This window comes from Frieseomelitta varia, unplaced genomic scaffold (genome assembly GCF_011392965.1).
Source record: "Frieseomelitta varia isolate USP_RPSP 00005682 unplaced genomic scaffold, Fvar_1.2 scaffold_275, whole genome shotgun sequence".
NCBI lineage: Eukaryota > Metazoa > Arthropoda > Insecta > Hymenoptera > Apidae > Frieseomelitta > Frieseomelitta varia.
The window spans coordinates 128,835-153,320 of record NW_025110007.1 but is presented as its reverse complement, the minus strand read 5'-3'; the positions used below and the strand labels follow the sequence as shown (position 1 = coordinate 153,320).

The following is a 24,486-nucleotide window of genomic DNA, read 5'->3' as shown; positions in this document are numbered from 1 at the left end:
ATTGTCAGTGTTTATGCAAATACCTATTTTATAGAAATGAAAATCGAATAGAGGTGTGTTTGAATGTTCTAAATCCTGAGTATGTATTTTACTTTGATATTTTAAAAGCAAATATCAACCAATATGCAATTAATCATTAGATTGCAGATTTTTATGCATTTATAGGAAATTCTAAAGTATAAAATTGTCCATAATATGAAAAATTATACCTGTAAAATAGCCAAAATATAGTGCTTTCTATTTTCTACCAAGCTTCTATTCTTTCTAATTCCTTTCTTAAAAAAAAAATAAATATATATATTTTATATATATTATATATATTTACATAAAAATCCGCAGTCTAGGAATTATTATTTGTCTAATTTGTATTCAAGTTGTAGAGTATGTAAATAACTATTAACAGAAAGACTTTTGAAGAACGAGTTCTCGAAGCTATAAATGCAAAGTCACGTATAATATTACGTCATAAAAGAGGATCTAAATAATTTCATTCTAATGATAGTCATCGACAACCTTTCTTTTCAACGCAGAACGTTTAGACTGTCGTTCCTCTTCACTACTCATGTCACGCTCACCTTCGATCCTTTCCGGTCCCAACAAAGTGTGACACATAAGTGCACGTCTCACGTAATACCTATTGCGTGAACGCAATTGTTGACTATGTTGTAGAAATTGACTGCGTTGCACCGATGTCAGTAGCTTATATTATGATCACTATACGCAACAACGAGAGCTGTAATGTCTCGTTTCAAAGGCTAAATAGGCTCCAATTACGCGTTGGCAATCTTATGCCTTACTCTTTTCTTGTTTCTCGGACGATTGTTCAAATTGCATAATTAATTCGTTAGATCCTTGATTTCGTGAAAATTTTCATATTCGAATCAAACGAATATTTAGTTTGAAGCAAATTTCAGGCAACGCTCAAGCAAAATTAAATAAACTTTTGTTGGTTAAATTCACTTAATTGAATCCTATTATATGAACGAAAAATCGTCAATAGAGGAGAGGGAGAGTTTTGTTATATGAACTCCAATTATACATATAATGTAATTGTCTTCTGACAAGTTCATACAAACGGAGTCCGACTATGTTTTGTTTTATCTGTATATAAATGACTTGGTAATTTGCCGGTGCAATTAAGAAAATTGCGTTACAGATATTAATAGAGCAATTTTTATGTGGCGACGTTTCGCTTGGAAAGAAACCGTTAGTACGTCATGTACAGTGGAGATATTACTGCGCGATTATGAGCATGGAGACGGTAAAGCATGTACTATGTGTCAAGGTTGCACATTGTCGCCGCTACGGTTTCTAGATTTCAGATTCTCTGTTTTTCCGTTTTGTAGGAACTGAAGTAAATCAATGTCACTGAGTGCAGACCGCATCAGAGATGATGTAAAAACTCTTATACAAAGATTTCCATATGTTCTCCGGAGTTAGTAGCAATTTAAATTAGGATTAGAAGACATGCATGCAAGTTCCTTGGAGTTGTGGAATTTTAAAGCAGAGATTACGAGATTAAATTAATTCTGATTCAAAATTTCAAACCAGAGAACAGAGAGCAGAAAGAGATCCTGGAATTTAGGTAGAGTCAGTCTTAATCTATGGAACTTAGGTAAAGTTTGAGCCGTGAAATTGGACAAAATTAGTCTAAGCAAGTTATCGAATACAAATAATATCATCATAAATATCAAGACCTAAACATTTTGTACTTGTAATATCTCGAAAATGACATAATAAAGAAAGAATTTTTTAAATTGAGATACAGCTGGAGTTTGTACGACTCTGGACTTATGAGATCTTTGGACAGAATACTTCAGAATACTTCAAGATGAATGGGATCTTCACTGTTTTGAATAAAATAATATTAATTTATTATGAAATGTTAATTACCTTTGGTCTCTTCCACTGAAACTGAAACGGAGGTGTTTGATGGTAGAAGACCGAAGTCTGCGTTGCTGGAAATTCTGGGTCTTCCCATAGTTCACCTCGTTTCAAGCACGAACGCTTGATTCGTTCGTACTCGCTCATTACGTCCTGCAACAATAGAATTCCATTCGTTAGCTATGGCAATTATTCTTATTTTCAGTATGTATCTCTGCACGCAATTACTTTCTGCTCATTCAATCATGCAAAACTATTACATAAGCGTTCACGTCGTGAATTTATCATCATTTTTACAATGAGAGTTTCATGAATCTGGTTTAGTATATTAATTAATATTTATGGCAGTGCTACGCATTAAAGATGAGAAAGTAACAGTATAGGTTTATTTAACGTTCTTCGTGCTTAAATTGCTCTTGCACAATTATCATGATAGAATTCCTCCACGGATTTCTATTTGTAACGTTACGTACAATACTTTTAGATATTAATATTCTATTATCAGCATCATCAACATTAAGATTTATTACGTAACGTAGCGAGCATCTTGAACATCAGACGCATTAAAAACACTTATTACGACCTCGATAGGATGTGATAACGTGTTTCAAGACCTCATCGAATACTCATTGTATCGAGGTCAACACTTTCTCTCCTGGTTGGAAGTCTTCGTTATTCAGACAACGTTTTTTCCTCTATAACTGCAAGTAAATTTATTCCAATTCGGTGTAAAAAATATTTTTAGGTAATCAGTAAGTGTAAATTTCTGATTTACGATTGAATTCTTTATAATCAGTGAAAGATTTTATCTCATTAGTGATAAAATTTTTTCTTTGGCTTCCTCATGAAAGTTTATTGTAATGAAAAGTTAATCAACATCTTATTGTACGGCGTCAGTCCTTTAAACTAATTGTATATTGTCTTTTAGATGTACGTATATTTATTTATGCGTGTCTATATACAATGATTACAAAAAGTACTTACACATATTCTTATTTTCCAACGAAGCATTTCATTAAATTTTACATTTCATTTTGACATTTTCATAATGTCCAATTCTTGTAGTTATATAAAATATCATATATCATATTTTTAAATAATATGAAATTTAATATACATATACGAAATTGAACAATCAAGTAGTACAAGTATATAAATGTTATATAATAGATGTAATGATATGCAAATAGTCACTGTACATCTATAAATATCATTGTCAATTACACATACCCTTAAAATTAAAAATTATAACCTGCGTTAGTGAAAAATAATCTAAATAAATAACGAATTTTTCCCTTTCATTTTGAGACAGGACACAATTATTTAATAAGATTGAAGCTTATATTCACTTTCGCTATTTTGCCAAAAATAACAACAGAATGCAATAATTATACTTAAATGTTCGATATGTTTTCTGTAAAAATTATATCATAAATATTTTATAAGAGCAACATAACCATTGGACGGCACTTTCCTCCCTTTCTAATGATACACGAGGTTTCTTTTACCCAGATCGTAACTCAGACGTGCTCCGCCACGATCTCTCGAAGCAAAAGTATAAGAAGCACTTTCGAATCCTAACGAATCGACGATTTCCCCTCGGCGAATCATCCGCCTGTTATTACTCAAAATCATCGTCACGGAAGAAATACTTTCGAGAACTAGCCTATTGGCGATTTATACGCGCAAAAGGAGGATGCTCGATACGGTTGGAACAAGCAATGACACCACTCGATTATATTTATTTCGCAACGATACGGCTGATAATATATTTTCACCGCGTGAAAACGCGAGGTGATAACGCGAGGAGGAAGGTCTGCTCGCACACGCGTGCACACGTATTTATTCGTGAAAGCGTCACGATTGCGAAACATAATTACAGAAGGTTGGACCCGCCACGTTCTGGCCATTGTTCCAGCCAGTCAGCTAATTCGTCCGTGAAACAATCCACGGTGCACCAATTAAGATCCTAATGAGTCGCTACCACGATACCGGCTAATTAGAATGCCTCTGAGACTCTTCCATGTTGAACAATTTCAACGGTTCACAGTTTTCTGTTATGTTACGTCGTTGCCTTGGCATACTGGGTTAGGGCGTGCCTTTTGCTTTGGTTACAAAAGTTTACAAAATGTACGATTACCTCTGTTTCTTTAATTTGTCTTTTTTTCAATAGGGTGGAATCACGTGGATTATTATAATATTATTTATGATGATTTTATAATCTTTATTTTTATAATAGACCTGGATTGTACAATGATCGTATCTATATCATAGATGATGATGTGGATTCACAGATAAATAATGTGATTGTTTTTAGCAATTCATATTTTTATAAACACAACTGATGAAATAGAATCTAAACGGAAATTTGTTTCATAGATACTATGTATTAAATATGATTTTTGTAAGGCTACAAAGAATTTGATTTTTGTTCTATGACAGGTTCATGAGTATGATTAACTCTTCAACCTTTTCAGAGACGAATTTTTAATTTCAGTTATAACAAAAAAATTTAATTTAATTTCATTCTAGTTTTAATTGGAATTTATTTTCTGGTTAGCAAATTTAGTAAAGATTGTACATTTATTTTTGTAACGGTTTCGAGAATGGGAGTAGCTTTTTTATAGAACGTAAATTAACTATCTACATATGTGGCTAAGGGCATGAAGAGATTAAGCATTTCAAGATAATAATATATATAAAATAATTACTTCAAATATTAAAAATTCAAATAGGATAACACATTACAATCGAAAAATGTATGTTCAAAGACGAATATATTTTTAGTAAATTTCTTAGTATAGTTCTTCATATATTTCTTACTCAGTATTAGAATTTAAGACTTCTGGAAATTTTAATAAACATTTAAAAGGATAAAAACAAAAATGACCTAATGCAGAATTTTTATATCTTTCCATTATCTGTTTTCTTTCAACATGTGACAATTATTAAATTCTACCAATTAAAGCACGAGATTAACGAGAATAAAGGATAATATGTTTATTAAATCGTTCGTTATTAAATGAACAGGAGAACCTTAATGAGCAGGAGAACTCTTTTGTCGTAAATAACGCGTAGTGGGAGAATGATTTAGATAACGCTGATAAATTTTAATTCCGCGAACCGATTTAAAAACAGTTGTGTTTCAGTAAATCGGTAAATCGAAGAGGATCTTGAACAACTGAGCACTTAGAACCGTGTTAGTTTCTTGTGGAAATCAATGAAATTTACCGTTTCTCATAAAACGGAGTTGCAATATATAATCCGTTCGGGCTCTGTTTTCGCGCGAAATACTTTCACTTTGTCCTCCGCTTGAAAAAAGAAAAAAAATATATATATATAGAACGTTTAAAGCGAATATATTCTCAGGCAAATCTGACGTCGTTGAACCAAGTAACGAGATAGTAAAAGAAACTGGTTATTTGCGACATCGATCGCAGTGAGACAAGTGGCCTTGACCGATTCGCGTCCAACAAAGGACCAACTAGATGTAAAAATGATGAAACAAAGAAAATCAATGTTCCACAAAATTTGATTTCTGATGTACGAAAAAATATTTTATTAATTATAGAAGAAATATTGACTTTTTCATTGATTTCTTAATTTTATTATGTAAGTATATGATTAATATTTTGTTTATTTATCACAAGAATATGATATAAATAATAGTAAATTCTAACATAGATTTAAAAAAACATTGCAGTTAATTCAAACACTAAATTCTCTCTATTCTGCTATCCTTACTTTAAAAAATCTAATCTAGCACTTTCTCATTTTTCAAGATAAATTGAAATATTTTTAATTCTATACCCTTTTTTTTTTACCTTTTAACTAAAATTGTATTACACAAGCTGTTACAAAAAATCAAACAGAAAAAAATGACGTAAAGAGGATGATGAAACTTGAGTTTCCTCGGATGATGTCATGTCAAAAAATTGTAGATAGAATATTTCAACCAAGGGAAGCACTATACCGCAACCCCAATCCAAACGATTCAAGACTCCGCAAAAATTATCCAATCGAACAAACGAAAATGTTGGCAAGAAACATTCGGTCGGACTTCATTTCGCAAGAAACCACACGGACATTTTATTTACTTTTACAGAATTACCAGTTGTTCTCGGTACCTTTTTTCTCTTAACAGGGGCAAGGAGCAGCAAAGAGCATCGAAGCCACGGCGCAATCATCCGACGAAGGGAAGCATGAAGCACACTCGCGGCTTGGTATTCTGTCAGAGATAGATGCCCCTAGCACGTACCACGAGGAAGAAGAAAGACAGAGAAAGACATGGAGAGGAAGAAGAAAGACAGAAAAAGAGATGGAGAGAGAAAGATTTTACATTGTACGTGCCAGGTTATTCGACTTCGCCTTCCGCTAAACCGAACACTTCTCTCCGATCCACTATATATATGTTCGGCCGTATAATAGCTACCATACTGTGGTACCGGTCGGACTAGTTTCACGCTTGGTTCTCCAGCGGCCTTGAAGCGCGCCAACCACCGCTGCAAACTCGCGACGAGAAAACCTTTATGGCACTGCCTCTCTCGAGACGATGTTGCGACGATGTGCCCTGTCGTGGTCTCTTCTACGTGGATTCCGACTCTCCGCCTTCCGGAATTTCAGCTGTTAAGCTTCGGCTTTTATACAGCTCTACGATAAAAACGACCGATCCGGAACGCAAATTACCGACGATTCACAGCGTGGTATGCCTCCAGCGCGGAATCATACTAGTAAAACGAACCGATTGCAAATGCTCTGTTCCGCTACGAGGGTGTGGCACCGGATGATAAAATTTCGCGACTATGCGGAAACATAGGTGCCGGTAGGTGTCAGTTAGGTGAATTAAAGGGTGGTGGAATGAAATGCTATTTTGTTTGAGAATATGTTTTCGTGAAAAATATACGGAACAGAACATAGGATTGTTAACATATATTTGTTACGACAAGTATTTGCACATTATTATATTTATTAAAATATACATGTTAATTAATTAGATTCAACTATATCAAATGTTGTATCAGTAGAGTACTGACTAGAAAAATTTCATATTATGAAGATGTGACGTAGAAACTCGGAGAAATGCTTTGTTAAAAAATAAGAATACGTGCAAATACCTTTTATAAAAGGTGTTTTAGTTAAATCTTACATATTTGTCTTAATTTTAACTATTCATAATTCGAAGAAATATATTAAATAGAAACACAAATATACTTTATAACATACTGGACACAAATTTTGGATGAACATAGCTTTGAGAGACTACTAGGTCAATGATTATATATTTTAAAGTAGCCAATTTAAAGTAATTAATTGTGCCAAAGCGAACATAATTGACTCTACAGAAATACTTATAATTAATAATAATTAAAGATAAGTAGATATTTACATTTCTATCTGAAGTAAAATCGACATTAACTTCATTGAAAATATTTGTATGTTTTTAGTAATTGTAGGAAAAAAAGCATGAAATCCGTCATTTCTGGATCGCCAAGTTCGATAATTCACAGAAAACACTTGGGAACGCGAACGTGATTCAGTACTTACGTCCTCGATGACTAATCATACACTTTCTATTTTCTCGATTGTTTTTTTCTATTCTACGCAAACGTAACAGGTTCTTTAAGAGACAAGTGTATAACTAAATACTTCAAAATGAAAAAACGAAAGAAAATATATCAGAATTTCTTTTCCGTATTCAAATACGATTATGGTGTGTAATGTGCAAGGCAATTGTGGCTTCGTCGTTAATAAGAGAAATGTGTATCAGTACGGAAGATTATTTCACCGATGTGCCAGAGCGGTCGTGGCAAGTTATTCGCGTAACGGGATACCACGGAGGAGAGTTCTGTGTGCAACCTCATGCACTACGACCTTAATTTCTTTTCTTCTATTATGCGCTGCTCCATTTTTCATCCTCTCATGAGGGAGTCTCTTATTCCAACAATGATTTAGAAACCACTGAATCGACGTTGTAAGTATATATAATTTATTGTATTGAACACTTCTTTGTTTTATATAAAATATATGTTTCTGTTAAAAGTCATATCTTTGTCTATATGTAAATTATTAAGGAATGATTCTAATTCTTTTCCTGTTAAATACTCTTACTTTTTATGTTATTATTTAAATAAATTTCTCAACTTTTTTATTCTTAAAAAATAAACAATTTCACGTTTCTCTACCTGAATTGTAAAAATTTGAAAAGTTCAAATATCACTAGTACTTATTATTCCCGTATTATGACTAATTTGAATAAATCAAAGCTGTATCACTGACCATACTTTAATCATGGAGAAAGTGTAATTTACGTTAGTATAATATTTTTAAAGATCTATTTTACAGAAACTATATAATTTATATAGATTAATTAATTTCTAAGTCTCGGATAATTACAATGTACTGTAATTGGTTGAAATTCTTTTCTTTTACAAATCATCAAAATGAAATTGAAACCAATCGAACCATTTCAGGAAAATCACTATCAACAAAAATACAAAACAAGCATAATACTTCTACAGAACCCGCGATCAATAACACGGAACAACTACTTTTACGACTTTAATCGTCTTAAAACAGGATATTAATTTTCCTGAATATTGCTATTAAAACATTCTTCGCCGGTATAAGTATTTATACAAAGAACCAAGGTTATAAACCAGTAAGATATCTTTCCAGCATATGCCATAAGAATGATCAATTACGAAAAACCAAGCAAAACGAAATCAAATTCCCAACTGGTATTCCACTGAAAGAAACAAATTATACTCAAGAAAGGCCAAACTCCTGAAGCGAGACCATGTCTCTGCATCACCAACGATGCAATGGATGTGCAAGGTAAGGATACGGAGATTCGCGATATTAATTCGCAAACCTAGAAATCATCTTTCATTATTCTAATATAACGACTAAGCGAATCACTATATGTAATCTCTTGTAGATTGTCTTCAATAGTTTGTTGATTCACTGCCGAGATGCATGTAAGTACATATGCAAATAATAATTTCATTTAGAAGTCAGTTTAAAGATTTTGTCCTTCAATTTTGGATGATATCTATCAAACAAACTATTTATCTTTATATAACTGTGTATTGTCAGTTAAAGATGTTGTACAAATTATTATTTTGGCATGTACAATTACTCATGAAAGTATTTGAATCCTATATTGCGTGTATTATAAAATATTCTAGAATTTTATAATATATATCAGACATAATTATATTGATAACACTTCAAATCTGAAACCTGAAAATGTATGTACTGCAACAAGATACTGTGAAAAACTAATATATGACCATTTTAAGTATACATATACATAATAAGTGTTAAAGACGATCTCAGTGTATATTAAATATTGAAATTTATTAATATAATACATAATTAATTGTTTAAAGACTTCTTCTAACTCCTATATTATTTATTTTCAAATGTATTTTAATATAATCGCGACAGTCAGGTCTCCTTATAACGTTGATAAATACCTTGAACTATTTCATCAGTTCAAAGCAATTTTCTTTATATATAGAGTTAGCGATCTAGAGATTCGATTCACGAATGCGTTTCCTCAGGGATGCGCGTGGTACGTGTCGGAAATGATTAACGCGATCGCGCGCGGATCTTTATCTGCTATTTACCCTTTGCCCGCCTCCTCGCTTTCCAATTATAGTTCCACGGGAAAATTATAGTTCCTCCAGACTCAATCCGCTTTGCCACATAACTATCATCGTTGTCATGACAAGAAATTCATGCCAACTTTCGAAGCACAACGATAATCTCTTGACCACTTTCAAAACGCTCTTGTGACAATCAAAAATCACTTAACCAGGTGACTTTGAATTTCTTATCATCTAACAAAGAAATGTCTCGAAAATTATATATATGATTATATATAATTGAATATATGATATTGAATATATGATATAGAACTTGGAAGTATTTTGGAAGTATAATTACGATTGAAAAGTTTTTCATGAGTCACATTAGAAGAATCAAGGAGTAGGAAAAATAGTTGACTTTAAATTACTATGAATCATTGATTGAGGATTCATTGACGTTTAGGTACTTCTTATGGAAATTAATTTTCTTAGAAATGTAATGAGAAAATGGAGGGGGGGGGGGGGGAGAAGAAAAATCAAACGATGACATCAAACGAAATATAATTATTAATTTAAAATTAGATGGAATCGCAATGATTCCAATAATCCATTTAAGGATTAACTAAAGGGAAGAATTCTAGAAGCTGTCAGTTTTGAGTTATAATCGATAATACTGTTCTCAACGATCTGTGGAGTCTAACAGTATTTTCTTTTTTCTTTTTTATAAAAAATGTTCAAATTATCTTTCATCTCGTTATATTAGATTATACGCATATAATAGATTATACTAAATCGAAGGACAATTTTCACAAAAAAGCTAAAATTACCCAAAGATAAGAGAACGTTCGCTTTCATAAGTTCGTTCCAGTTCTCATAAAAGCAGGTTTACTAAGAAGACTCGTGTCACCGTTTAATAACGGAGGGAAGAACAATAGTGTACACACCTGCCACTTACTACGGTGACCAAGTTTTGAGTACTTGAATAAAGGAGACGACGCGACGTTTCTTGATTTCGTATTGTCGTCTGAAGAATAGTAGTATATCAGTGTACGAAGATATAATGCATTTGTATGCTTCTTGATCTAGAAGAATAGTTGTACTGAAAGCTATCAGACAGATGCACATATGTACTAGAAATATATACATATGTTAATTAAATTATAATGGTAATATCAATAAATTAATTTACTCAAAATCCATTTCCACCATTGGTGAAAAAAATGTTCGTGTCTTTATAATACTGTAATTCATGTCAGATCGAGAAACGTGTTAAGGAAACAATCTTTGATTTTGATTACGAATAAATCGCCGAATTGTATTCGTTTCGATCGCTGAGCACACTTTCTCCACCCGGTACGCGCGGTTGCGTGCATTGCTTTGAATTTACATGAATTTCTACTTAAACCTCTCGTTTCTTACGTTTAAATACTGCCATATCGGTTGATTAGGTACTTGTAAATAGATAAATTATAATCATAATGCTGTTTCATAATTCTGACGATTCTATTATTCTAGGCTTTATATATCATATTCTTATGTTCATGCTATATACTACTACGCACATAGCCAACTCTCCACGTGCTATCATGCATTCGAATCTACACGTTCTTAGAAGTGATTATAATTTATAAATTCGTAATAGATATTTGAACATAAATATTTGATCTCTTTTAAACAGTGCTTAATCATTCTATCACAGAGTTATAATTTCACGCGATACAATCTTATCATTCATAGTATAATAATATTGTAGTTGAATGATGTGCTATTTTCATGACTCTTGATTAGTCAAAAGTTATGTGCGTTATCAACATAGTTTGATAGTAATTATTGTTTGTTTTTTATATATTTTCAGTTCATAACATTTCTAGTGTTAATAACGTAGACTCTAACGCTCAATAAGAGATTTGACTTCGTATATTGTATGTGTTAATAAAATAATATAAAGAAATTTCATATTGTATATATTTGAACGAAGATTCTTAAAAAGATAAGACGGCTTTGTAGAAAGGATAATTAATTTAGTCTAGAATTATCAAATGCAACATAAAGAAGGATCTTTTGTCAGCTAAAATCGAATCATATTATATTCCTGAATTATTAATTGTGAATCAATAAAAGTAAAATTAGATTTAATTAAGATTTATGAAAGTGAACAGCTAATATTTATTTAACTAACTAAAAGGATTGACAGCCTAACTTCAAACTCCACCTTGACGTCCACTATCGAAATACACCTGGAAGTCGGATATATGTAATTGTTCCGTATCTTGTTAGGAAAACGCGATTCCGCCTCTCGCAAATCATTTCCTGTTTAAGCGTATAGATTCTAGTGCTACAAACGTTGCGTAACCAGTAATATCGTTTTCAAACATCTCGAGCTCGATGCCAGGATTTCCGCCGTGTCCACTCGGCAATTTTTATTCGGTTTCGAAATCCGGAATCGATTGACCGAACAGGAACACCGTTTCAATTTTCTACGATCGATTTACTTTACGATCGAACGTAAGAAATTATAGTAGGTATTACGAACGAAGGCGATACGCTTGAGAGAAACTGTAAATATGTACTGTACAGTCTGTAGTCTGCAAAGAGGCCAAAATTTAATTTTTTAAATTTCTTTTATGAACTAAACTTGACTAGATTATTGTGTAAAATGAATTGTTGAGCGACTCAAGATAAAATATGAGAAATTCCTTAAACACTATAGACATTGAAAATTACATAATTACTAAAGAAGATCTCACATCGCCGAAGATCAAATTCAATTTTCTTGTTTTATATATTAATAATGAAGAGCTTCAAGGTAATCGAACACAAATAATAAATGTATTAAAAACTAAAAATACAAAATAACGCAGAAAAGGTGAATAAAAATTTATAGTCTCACAGATCACTCCGTAGTATTCAAAGGTTAAATATTAAAATTGAAAAATTTGATTTTGGCAATGAAATGATGCTTTCCAGACTATCGTGCACTGACAAACATTGAAATTTCATTGTGTATTCCATGCGAGGTCTTGCCGATTTTCCGGGGGTAGAGAGCCGCCGCTCTTTATTCTCCTCAGGCCGTTTTACTTCGAGATCGCTTCACACGATAATGAAACAACCTGTAAGCAGCCGCTCGTGCTCCCACTCCCTTGGCAAATACCGGAAATTTGTGCAAGCGCCTTAACGCTATCGCGTCCAAGGATCGGGGGAACCACGAGCCTCGATCTTCCACGCACGTCTTCACCCTTTTGGCTCGTAGTACTGTTCTCCTATGCATCATCTAGTAGATGCAAACTTGGAAGGAATGGAGAGACGCTGCACGCCAGATTATCCTAACGATTTATCTTAAGAGCGAGCCAACTTGTGATTTTACTGCGCGTCTCCTTCGTTAAACCTTCAGGTTTTCATGATTTTACAGGAGTAATAGATAGATTCGTGCAGTCGCAAAGATTGTGCGACACCCGAGTGTTGGAATGAAAGATCTTGATCTGAGGAACGATTAATTCGTTCACTTATGTAAGATTAATCAATTCATTTGAAACTGTTAGTTGTAGGTTTGTTAATTAAATACGGGAAGATTTGCTAGATTTTAAATGTTCTTATGCTTTTCATGCTTCACAAATAAATTATTTTATTATTCTAGATTGTCAAAAAATTTAAGAAAATTTTCAATTAAATAAATAAATAAATTTGCTTTAATAAATTATATAACACACTTGATCAAGTTGAATGACGAAACATTTTTTCAAATGACTATTAAGTGAAATGTTGGAAGAATTCCGAAAATAAAATTTTATTTTTAACGTTAGTAATTATCTAAAAGAATAAGTGATATTTTATTTCATTTTTAGAATTCTTCCAATATTTCATTTGATGAATAGTTGTTTCAAAAATTTTCCAATAATTAAGTACGTTGTATAATATAAAATATAAAGAATGTTATTATATGTCTAGATTAATGATTTCCAATTTGTTACACTACTGGTGCTTTTTAATCTCTTTAATGTATATATTAACTGTTGTTAATATGAATAAACGTCATTTAATATCGTAAATTGTATTGAACGTTCGTGCAATCTGACTGCTTTTACCGTTTCTCCATAGATCGTGGATTTATCCTTGCGGATGACTCAGTAATTATGACCACATCATTTCTGTGGCTAATCTACGAGACAAGAAACCACAGTGGGAAAAACTTTTAGATACCAAGTGTATAAAAGGACTAAAGACAGAAGAATAAAATATCGACGTGATTCAACGAGATGCGGCTACGATATGAACGTAAGAAGACCTTCTATACGACCTTTGGATGAACGTTCTTTAACCTTGAAGCCTCGATTTCTTCTTTCTTTCACGCACTATGAATTTTGATAATTCTGAACTGATTCTTTGTCTTGAACTAATTCTGAACTGAATTGATTCTTTTCAACTAACTTTTGCATATGTGTCGTTCATCTATTTTTCTCTTACAAATGAATGCAATGTATAATGGTAGGTATAAACTACAATGTACTCGATTCAAAGCAACATATACAATTTCATTATGTAATGCTTAAGTCATTTCCTTTTGTTTATCAAAAATCACGATATTAAATTATCATCGGAATATTGCAAGAAACACTGCTAAAAATTTTCGCGATGAAATTTCCTAACTAAAAATACTCGGTTTACTTCTGTTTAAAAAAAAATAAACACTATATAATCCTTTTGAAATTCCAGGAACATTTTTTCTTATACATTTGTACATTTTTTCATATTGTACAAGGTCTATTACGGAAATATATGTTTCAATCTTCCAAGCAAAAGTTTACAGCATGAGATACTATCCGATTCTATTACGAGAAGATATTATAATGAAATTCCTACAATTATAACAAACTCTTGCTCGCGTTTCTCGAAGAACGGTCGTTAATTCGCTATTGAAGCTGTGGGCGACTCGAAACGACTTGGCATCATGGTATCCTTTAACTGACAATTAATTTTATCCTGAAGAGATTCTGATTTACGAGGACTTGTTCAGCGAGTCGAGTTTCTTCTCATCGGCAACGAGTTCTAAGACGTTTTTCTGATGCTGTTTGTCGAGGTTGTTGCTCCTTAACTCCATCTGAACGTGTCGAATCGAAAAGTTCGAAATATCTGTTTTCGCTCCCAAACCAATAATAAATCGTATTTGTTTCTTTAATCATTATTTCGTGAGATTCGTTTCATAATCTTTAGTTTTTAATTTTTAAACTTTTATATCTCGATTTTACTGTTTCAATAAAGGAAGACTTTGAACATTTTAAGAATAACTTCAGTCTACTTAGACGATACAATAATAATGATTCTTTGGTTTTTATTACAAAATTATGAAATTTTAATTGTAATATTAGAAAAACTGAAAATAATAATAATAATTGCTGAGTGAATTTTCATTAATTATGAAAATGATATGTGTTATTTTTGCGTGAAATTTATTTTTATATCGTGAAACAACTTTCGTGAGTATCAATCTAAGTGAATGAGTATCAAACTACGAATATTCGAAATCTGCAAATGGATTTTACACGAACATTCTTTTTCTGTTTCGTAAATTACAATTCCCATTTTTCATAATAACTTGAACTATTATCTACGGCAGCGATTTAATGGAAATTGAACGGTAATTCATCGTGATTTAGCGGCTCCTCAACATTTTTGATTCTTTTCTTTGCGGTTAGATACAATAGTCTGGAATCGTGACGTCGTTCTATTAGTGTCCTTGAGCAACCTTATCACTGATTTTTCTTTTTTATACTTTGCTAACCGTTAGCAATGATAACTATTTAATACGGATAATATTAAATAAGATTCACTTTAAGATTTAGAAAAATCGATCTAGAAAACTCACTTTACAAGTTTTACTTTCGTCCAACACTTAATAACTATAGACATTTATCGGTTATTACATATTAGCTGGCTTTTAACATGGAGAACGTGTTTTGAACTATCTACGAACTGGATAAAAATGTTTACGAAAGCTTTCTCATGAGTGGCATAACATTTTTAATGGTAGTAAAAAATAATTGAAGCCAATCTAAAAATTTCGCAAGTCATGACTATAATTTTAGAGAAATTATTATTTTAAGTAACCTCTTTTTTAACTCTTGACTTGTTTAATCTTGCAGTGACTCTTTAACTGAATCTCATTTTTTGTTTCAATAATATATATAAGATATCCAAATATGTAAGACATCCAAAATATAATATACGATATTTAATCATTTTATGTCTACCTAAGTTCTACTTTTTAAATGACTCATGAAAATATGAATTTGAGTAAATATTCACAGCGTATTCAATAATATTTTTCTTTCTTTTGCGTTTAAGCGAAAAGCATGCGGATTATGAACGTTTTTGCCGCGTCGCGTTGCGTCGTGATGGCGAGGTTAATAAATCTCTGAAGAACCAAGAGATTCCCTTGAATTTATAATCCCGCTTCCTCTCGTGGGAGGGAATGAATCTTCTCGACTGGAGGGATCATAAATTCTAGGAAGCGAGTGAACAGCCTGGCTATCGGAAGCGTTCGAACCTCCGAGGACTTTCTATGATCCCGTCTCTGGGAATTCTTCTTTCGTTAGGGCAACGACGACAAGGAGGAAGATCACGATGCACAAGGAACGACCGGTCTTCTCCTATTGGCTCTCTTGTACGCACGCATTGCTTCGTGCCTCCGTAATTTGTGTGTTTCGAGGTCGTGGAGAGAAGACCCGGTTTCGAAGGCAAGGGAATCTCACGGAGGTAGAAACGTGTCGGTCGAGTTCGAGGTACATCGACCATATCAAAGAACTGTTGAACAGGTGGTATAACAATAAGCCCTGTTTCTTTCTTCTTTTTTTTCGATTTTCATAAGAGAATTAATAATTTGATTAATGTTTGACGTAATGAGTGTACAAGCGAAAGTGAGATAGAACGAACGATTAAAAATTTAATCGTTCGGTTAATTACTTGCTTACGCACCAATTGTAACGCGAGCTACTTTAAGATTGTGAAACGCAAATGTAACGACCTAAATCTTTATATTAACGGATGTTTCTTTGTTAGATCGTTGAAATTTGTGTTTGATTCATAAAATATATATCCATGTATAAACGATTTTCTTAGATATTTCTAGTTAACGCTTTGGCAATCATCGTGAACAAAATTTTACTTTTAATTTGTTCATTAAGAATGTCCTAATGTTCATATGAATATATGTATAAAGCAAAATTGGCCAACTCGACTTTTAATAATTTTTATACCTGAAAACATGAGTACAGATAAATAGTATGACTAGTATGTATTTCAACTCGATTAAAATATCCTATACTACCCACTCAGATAGGTTTAAATTTCACAAATCCAAGTCAATGTCCCATATATTTTTATATCGACTCAAATTTAAAATGTATATACTGGATATGCTAAATGGATATCTTTCAATGAAATAGTGTTGTCCAATCATTTACCATAGAATCGAAAAGGATCCCTTCGAATTGAAACCCTTTCTCTGTCACAAAGAATAGTACTTGAAGTTTTGAAGCAAAATACAAAGACTGACCTAACGTAATATGCGGGATGTCAGACATGAATATAGTTACACCAACCGCATAGACAACGGTGTTATAAAAGACGTCGGTGCCATCAATGTGGGCGAAACTTAAGAAAGTAAAAAAACGCTTCAGGGCCAGATCTATACGGAGTACATTGTCTTCTGAGCGTGTCATACCGCCTACTGTCAACTATATCGTAATCGTACGTAATGGTATGCGGGTACCATAGCGATCAACTTATGAAATCATGGCTGTAAGAATGGAGGGAAGGATTTTGAAGAATGCGAGATCGCTTTCGACGAATTGATCCTCTTTTTATAAAACGTTACACAATCGAAGGAAGGAACAAATGACCGAAGAATCAAGTAACGTCATCCTCCGCGAATAAATTTTATTCATTTCAATGAACTCATTAGACGTTCAAGAATTGTTTATACATTATATGTATCGTGATTATGAATCGAGACGAGTTTACTTTTTATGAGATTCGACCGGAAAACGAGTTAAAGAAATGCACGAGGAAACGCGGAACAGATCTAAAGGGTGGAAAATTCGTTTCAAATTTATTCGTAACATGTTTACCTTGCACGATCTTGCTGAATTGTCCGTTACACAGATAAATTAAATTCATTACCAAGTTTAATAATATTTTGTAATCTAGCTATTTTACGGATTGTAATTCGCGAGAGGATGTTGAATTACTTTTCCAGCGAATCTGATTTGCTTCATATGCATCTAATAACAAGTGAAGTGTGGACGCATGCGAATTTAATATACTTTGAAACGGTTATTAGAATTATTCGAAAGAGGATATTAAATGCATTTCAGCGAAGAGATAAATTACGTTTGCTCATGTCCATGTTAAAATGTATACCTAAGCTTTTGAAGTCATGGATCGTGTGTTACAAGAAAATTACTATTCTTCACTTGTTCTTTCGTATGCATTATCCTGTTGATCCTCCTAGAAACCACAAACGTTTCGTATTTTTCAGGTATGTACTGGAAAGCGATACAAGTCTCGACAACACATATGTAAATATTCACAAAAAAGCATCTCTCGTACGAGTAAATTGTACAGCACTAAATTTCTAACTTCGAAAGAATTTAACGTTTTTAAATATTTTAAACTATAATTAAAATGTTGTTAGTATTATACGGAAAATATGGTTTAAGATATTCTTTGGTTCATGCTATAAGTATAAGCATACTTAATAAAAATTACAGTTTAATATGTTAACGCAAAATTTATAATTTTTCTGGACTAAACAAATTTCAAAAAAAGAATTCCAAAGGGAAGTGATGTGTTTACTATGATAAACTTTCTTTTTCAAATCATGGAAATTGTTCCTGTTTGTAATTCCTGTTTTGTACAGTATCTATTATTCGAATATATTTTTCTACCTCGATAAAGCAATGTGTAAATCACTTATGTGTTTTCCAGTGATGTTGCATTTACATAACTTTTATGCATTAATTCACTATTTGATTTGTAAATCGTGGATTACGACGCTAGTTATATTTTCGGAGTCATGGTGCAACTTGATTTGCATTTTTACAAGTTTCCACGTTGTTAGTTCGCATTCCACGTGGATCAAATAGTTTTCATTTCACTAAATAGATTCGGTGTACCATTCCAGGGTGACTTTCACGCAAAGAAATCATTCTAGTCACATAGCGCGGCGCGCCTCGCTAGAAATTCTATAATGACCTACTACTAGGAGGGAAATCTTGGCGCGCACGGGTATCTGCTGTTCGGATGTTTACCCAGGTGTAAAGAAAAATAAAGAATTTCTTTTCAGTCGTGCGATTTATCACTACATCGATCCGAGCAAATAAATCCGCCTTGTAAAAAATTTTTTGACAACTCATAGATAGAAAACTAGAAAAAGTTAGACGCAGTTGTTTACTAGCTCTGCATGTCTTTATATTCAAGCGTTATTGAAACAAAACATTTGGCTATCCCCTTTCTCGTGTTTTGTTTCTTTCATCGGTGTAGGAAATGGCGTGAACGGTTTCATAAGTAACGCCAACTACTTTCTCCAGTCTCTCCCAATAGTCTTTGTTATATCGAAATTGGATGCGGAGTAGCGTGAGATACGAGCGACTACATATTCAAATTATGGTGCTACAATTATCATAAATAATATTAGGAATAATACTAAGCAAATCTATACACTGTATACAAAAATTTCTAGCTAAATAGATTTGTATTTAAAAATCACATTTTAAAGCATTTTAACAGTATCAATTTATTGTGCTTCCCTTTGATTGTCATATCAATATAATTAAAATATTAATTAAAATATTAGTTAAATATTCTAAAAGCGATACTTATATATATTGCTTTTATAATATGAAATGAAGAATCTATCTGCATATCATCATATAAACTTATTTTAAAGCTACACGTGTCACGTTGATCAAAATAATCCTTTTTAATTTCTATATAAGTGCAACATGATAAATATCCATTTATTTGTATCTGGCTGTATTTTTATATGTCATACGTTATACGTTATATTTTATACGCGTAATTCAAATATTCTTACAGAGATTTTCTGTTTGATTTTTCGACGAAGCTACAAATGGTAAACATATCGGTGGATACTCACGTTAACCATCCGTGGCTACGTTTACGTCGCGTCTTCTCCAGGCTATCACTTCTTCGCGGAGATCCTCTTTGAGATCCTACTCAAGGTCACACGTTTCTCCCACTTTATCACTAGTTCGGAAGAAAGGAAGGTCCTTACGCACACACTGATCTTACTGGCACTTGCACTTTCATCGATTGACCTCACTGCGCAGAACCAACCAACGTGTTTGTAGAAAAGAAGAATAAGAAAAAAAAAGAAAAAAAGAAACGAAGAGATAACAAGCAAAAGACCAAGGAAAACTGTTACAATTGTAACACAACCGTGTTAGCGACAGATTAAATAATACGGATAAAACTTATATGAACTGAAACGCGAAAGAAACATGTCGCGGCTCCGCGAGCGGAACAACTTCTACCACTGACTGACTACAATCGACTAACTGAATGACTGACTGACTGTGCGTTGACTACCAGCCGTAAACTGCCAGTCGTGGATCCGGACTCGATCACCACCATCCTAGCTGGCCTTCCTTCTCTTTCCCTGGTCGCCGACTTACTGACGACCACTATCCTCTCTCTTTTACCTCCCTCTTCTCACACGGCTTTCTTGTCTATACAGGTAAGTATGCTCATCGAACTTTGTTTATAAAATTCGATACTTTATCAGATTTTTTGAGTGATCAATTATTTATAAACAAACTTTGCAAATATACTGCATTTCTGAGAAATTTAAAATGTGCAAAATATAATATATATATAATCTAGGAAAATATTCAAAGTACTTTATGAATTCCTGCTTAAATTCCATTTCATCACTCGTGTTCTCACAAACATGAATTTGCATAAACATCCTTAATCCATTTATGAGATTCACTATGCTAACTGATTTGAGGTGTTTAATTTAAATAAAGAACGTATTTCGACTTGAAATAGATAGGCCATCTGTTGAAATGTATTATAGTATGCACTTGACATTTTGAAGATTAGTTATTTATTGAATGATTGGTTACTTATTAGTTATTTACTTGATATTTTGAAATTGATACATATTATATTTACGATATATTATATATAAATTTGTATTCAATTTGATAAAAATAATTTCTTAACTTCGTTTCTTATGTTAATACTAGTTATGTTTTCAGTGTGCTCTGAAATCTTCCCATTGTTTTGAGCAGTGTAGCATGGCAGAATCTTTATTTAAGTAGTGTAAAATGTTTAATGCATGGTTACCGGAAACGATTCTTTTTATAAAGAACTTCTCTTTCATCTCGAAGTAAAGTGAATAATAATTAAAGTTTTAATGATCTATAAAAAGAAGATGTATTTTATACGCTTTTAATTTTTTGTTTTATTCTACTTTTAATTTTTAATTTACTTAATCTCTTTTAAGTACTTTTTAAAGTATTGATTTTAAGAAAAATCAAATTCTTTCAAAAGTCAGCGTGTTTAAGGTCAAATTTCATACTATCATAGTTTTCGTAGTATTATCTAATTTATCTAAATTTGTAGTAATCGGAGTACAGTTGAAATGTGAAAACAATAGTATGCTTAAACAATCGATTACAACATTGAATACCTTATCATGACGACAGATGCTTTAAACGGTGGCAAATTTTGATGGGAAACGTATGAAATTTACCTAAATGGCAGATAAAAAGTATGACAGAACAGGAATGAAGCGGAGAGAGAGAGAGAGAGAGAGAGAGAGAGAGAATGAGAGCAAAAGCAAATCGTAGTTGAAAGAAGAGAAAATGAGACTCGTAGTCCGAAGCTGTTCTGGTGAAAGCTCATGTATATACATTGACTTTGCTCGAAATATATATTCCTTCAAACCAGATATTGTTTAAGGCTTAAATTTTAGGCAACAGCTGATTTCTAGAACATACTCTCTTCTCACTATGTATAAACTGTAATTCTAAAGATAATCATTTTTATTCATTTAATGACGTTAAAATATATTAAGATATATTAAGTATGAACTTGAAAAACAAGAAAGAAAATTATAATATTTCATGAATAATATTGTAAATAAAAATTATTAATAATAAATTTTTTTATTATTATTAATTACAAATGATAAATATCAACTTACTGTTATCTTCTATATTTATTTTTTAGATGTTTTGAATATTGAAAACTGTTATAAAGCGTAATTTCTTGAGTTGAAGGATACTTTTCAAACTACAGAAACACTCGCTGAACTTCATTTCTATTACATGACTTTACAATCAATTATTTTAATAATTTTTTTTTTAATCCTCACATATTAGATATAAAATAAAAGTAAATATAGAGAATTCTAAAGTTTTTACCTTTTAACATGGTATGTTCAAATGTTTATACGCTATTATTTTCTTAATTACTGATAATGCTGGAAAATATTGCGAATAATAACTATTTGTTAATTTTATTTTTATTTTAAATTTTACTTTAGGAGACTAAAAATTATACACTGTTTTTCGTAATTTGGCAGATTTCGATGAGTTGAAGAAAATGCAAATTTTAATTTAAAAATTCACAATATCACAGACGAGATATATTTATATATCTTATCTGTGACATTGCATACAATGTATTTTTTTGGCCACAATTTCGGGGCAGCTATGCACCATTACCATTTTCGTGTCACATCCTGTCGTACCGATTCAGGAAGATTTTGCACCGCAGCACTACTAGTGATGAGAATTAAAATCAAAAGATATGGACAGTATTGCTAGATTTGTTTCGAGAATTATTTATTGAATTGAACGTGGTGGTACTTCATCAATGAAAGAATGTAACGATTTAAAACAGAGATTAATGAAAATGGGAATGAAAAATTTAGCATATATTTGACTATTAACATCCATTTAGAGTATGTAGTATTAGAAAGTATAGCAAGTATTAAAAAAAATTGTTCAAATTATGATATTTTTACAAATAATATAATTAGATATAATGTTATTTTATTTACAAATATGTATAATAAATTCAAAACCTGAACGAATTATCTTTATCCCGCAAACTCGATTTTATGGAAGATATTTATTGGACTTATCATATTTCTACAAATATTGCAATAAAGAAACACATTGCTTGTTATAAATGATTTCTTGCAAAACTCATCCGTTTCGAAATTTCGAAATCAAATTTATTTTCTTAAACTATTCCATACGCACATTTTCTTTTTTATAGTACGATGTTACTTATTAAAATGAATTCACTGAGTTGCATTTTCAACGACCGAATCATTTACTGTTTAAAATTGTTAATAAATAATATAAAGTATGAGTGACCTAATGATACATATATTACTATTAAAATTTTATGAATTTAACTTTCGTCGTATGCACATCGACCAAAATTTAAGAGTGAATTTTTAAATAATATTTCTGAATATTCTATTTGTTTAAAAATTACCTAATATTTCTATAATTTATTTGTAACAATTAAATAATAAATTCTCTTTTATAATTAATTAAACATTAACTAATATTTCTAATAATTTATTTGTAACAATTAAATAAATTCCCTTTAATAACATTTTTAACAACTATTTAAAATTTTCAGTTGATCATTTGTAGCGATCGAGTCACTAATACGTTTCTACGAAATTTTAGTAAACTGTTTCCTGTTGATTGATTAACGCGGTCAGGTAAATTTCGATCGGTACGGAAATAAGAGTTTAGTATAAATCGAACTTTCGTTGCGTACGCATCGACGCAAATTTTAGAAATAAATTTTTAAATGATGACCACTTCTGTGCCGCTTCAAGAAACGCGATCATTTATTGTCGCAACACTAACAAGAAAAAAGTAATCGAAAATCGCGATGGAACAATATCGCAACACTAACTCTAACTACATTCAATGAATATTATTATGAACAATACAAAACTGTGCAAAAGCTACTTTAAATATTCTAAAATTAATTAAAAGCAATAACACTATAATTTAATTTAAAACAATAGAAAGGAAGATAAATTTTATTATGTACACTAAACAACTATAAAAATTGTAATCAAAATTGCAAAAGACAATCGCAGTATCGCAATTCGCAACTCTACAGCAAACACGATTATTTCTTCGGAAGCTCTAATTTAAACCGCAATCAATTTCTCGCAACACTAATTAACAGGTGAGACTCTAATTCAACCCGTAATCGATCTCTCGCAACACTAACAAAAAAAATCGCGATTTGCCCATAATGAAGATGAACCATGAAAGAGAAGAAAAAAAAAGTACAACTACAAATACTAAAAGAGCATAGTGACAAAGTAGTAACGAGAATGACTTCCCATGCTCTGAAATCATTCAAATGATCCAGAGGATGAGAAACCATTTGTTGTGACCCTCTTCGTGGCAGTTTGCCGGGCCTCTTCGGCTTTTAGCCTCTTCTTTGTTCGAGCGCAATGCCCGCTGAAACTTACGTCTAGCTCGAGTCTTTCTAATCGCAAACTAAAAAATAACTTACAAAGATAGAATAATAATATAAATCGCGAAAGCTAACCCTCAACACACATGGACGACCATCGATCATAGTGATCGTTGTCCGTTCGCATGTGCATGCTCGAGCAATACCTATATGAACGTTCGTTTCGGGACCTACTTGCGACCTATCCGCGACCGCGACCGCGATGCTAAATTCGAAAAATCGAAGAGTAAAATCAGAAACAAGTGGCATGCTCCATTTGTACCAATTTCACTGTCGATTTTTCAAATTAGATTTCCTGAAACAGGTTGGACACGCGAAAAAGGGATACGCGACCAGAGACTGTGCCAACCTGCCCGGCCCTACCTACTTATAATTAAACACATTCATACCAGAAAGTAAGCTACCTATCCTATCCAGGGCCCCTATATTTAAAAAATGGCAAAACAGGCACACCAACACA

General features: G+C 32.1%; 1 protein-coding gene and 1 long non-coding RNA gene across 2 annotated transcripts in view; both read right to left on the bottom strand.

Moving 5' to 3' along the window:
* The window catches only part of LOC122529020 (calpain-C), a 38,726-nt gene extending 18,559 nt beyond the window's left edge, over positions 1-20,167 (bottom strand). The window contains exons 1-2 of the mRNA XM_043654740.1: positions 19,630-20,167; positions 1,894-2,037 (exon numbers count right to left, since the gene is read on the bottom strand). Of these exons, the coding sequence (XP_043510675.1) occupies positions 1,894-2,037; positions 19,630-19,638 (153 nt within the window). The 5' untranslated portion in view covers positions 19,639-20,167. The remainder of the gene's footprint in view (positions 1-1,893; positions 2,038-19,629) is intronic.
* A 586-nt stretch (positions 20,168-20,753) lies between these two features.
* On the bottom strand, positions 20,754-22,459 carry LOC122529025. Its single transcript, XR_006306723.1, has 2 exons — positions 22,229-22,459; positions 20,754-20,880 (listed from the first exon to the last, which is right to left on the bottom strand). It is a non-coding gene; the product is annotated as an uncharacterized LOC122529025 (long non-coding RNA).
* Positions 22,460-24,486: the final 2,027 nt, after the last annotated feature.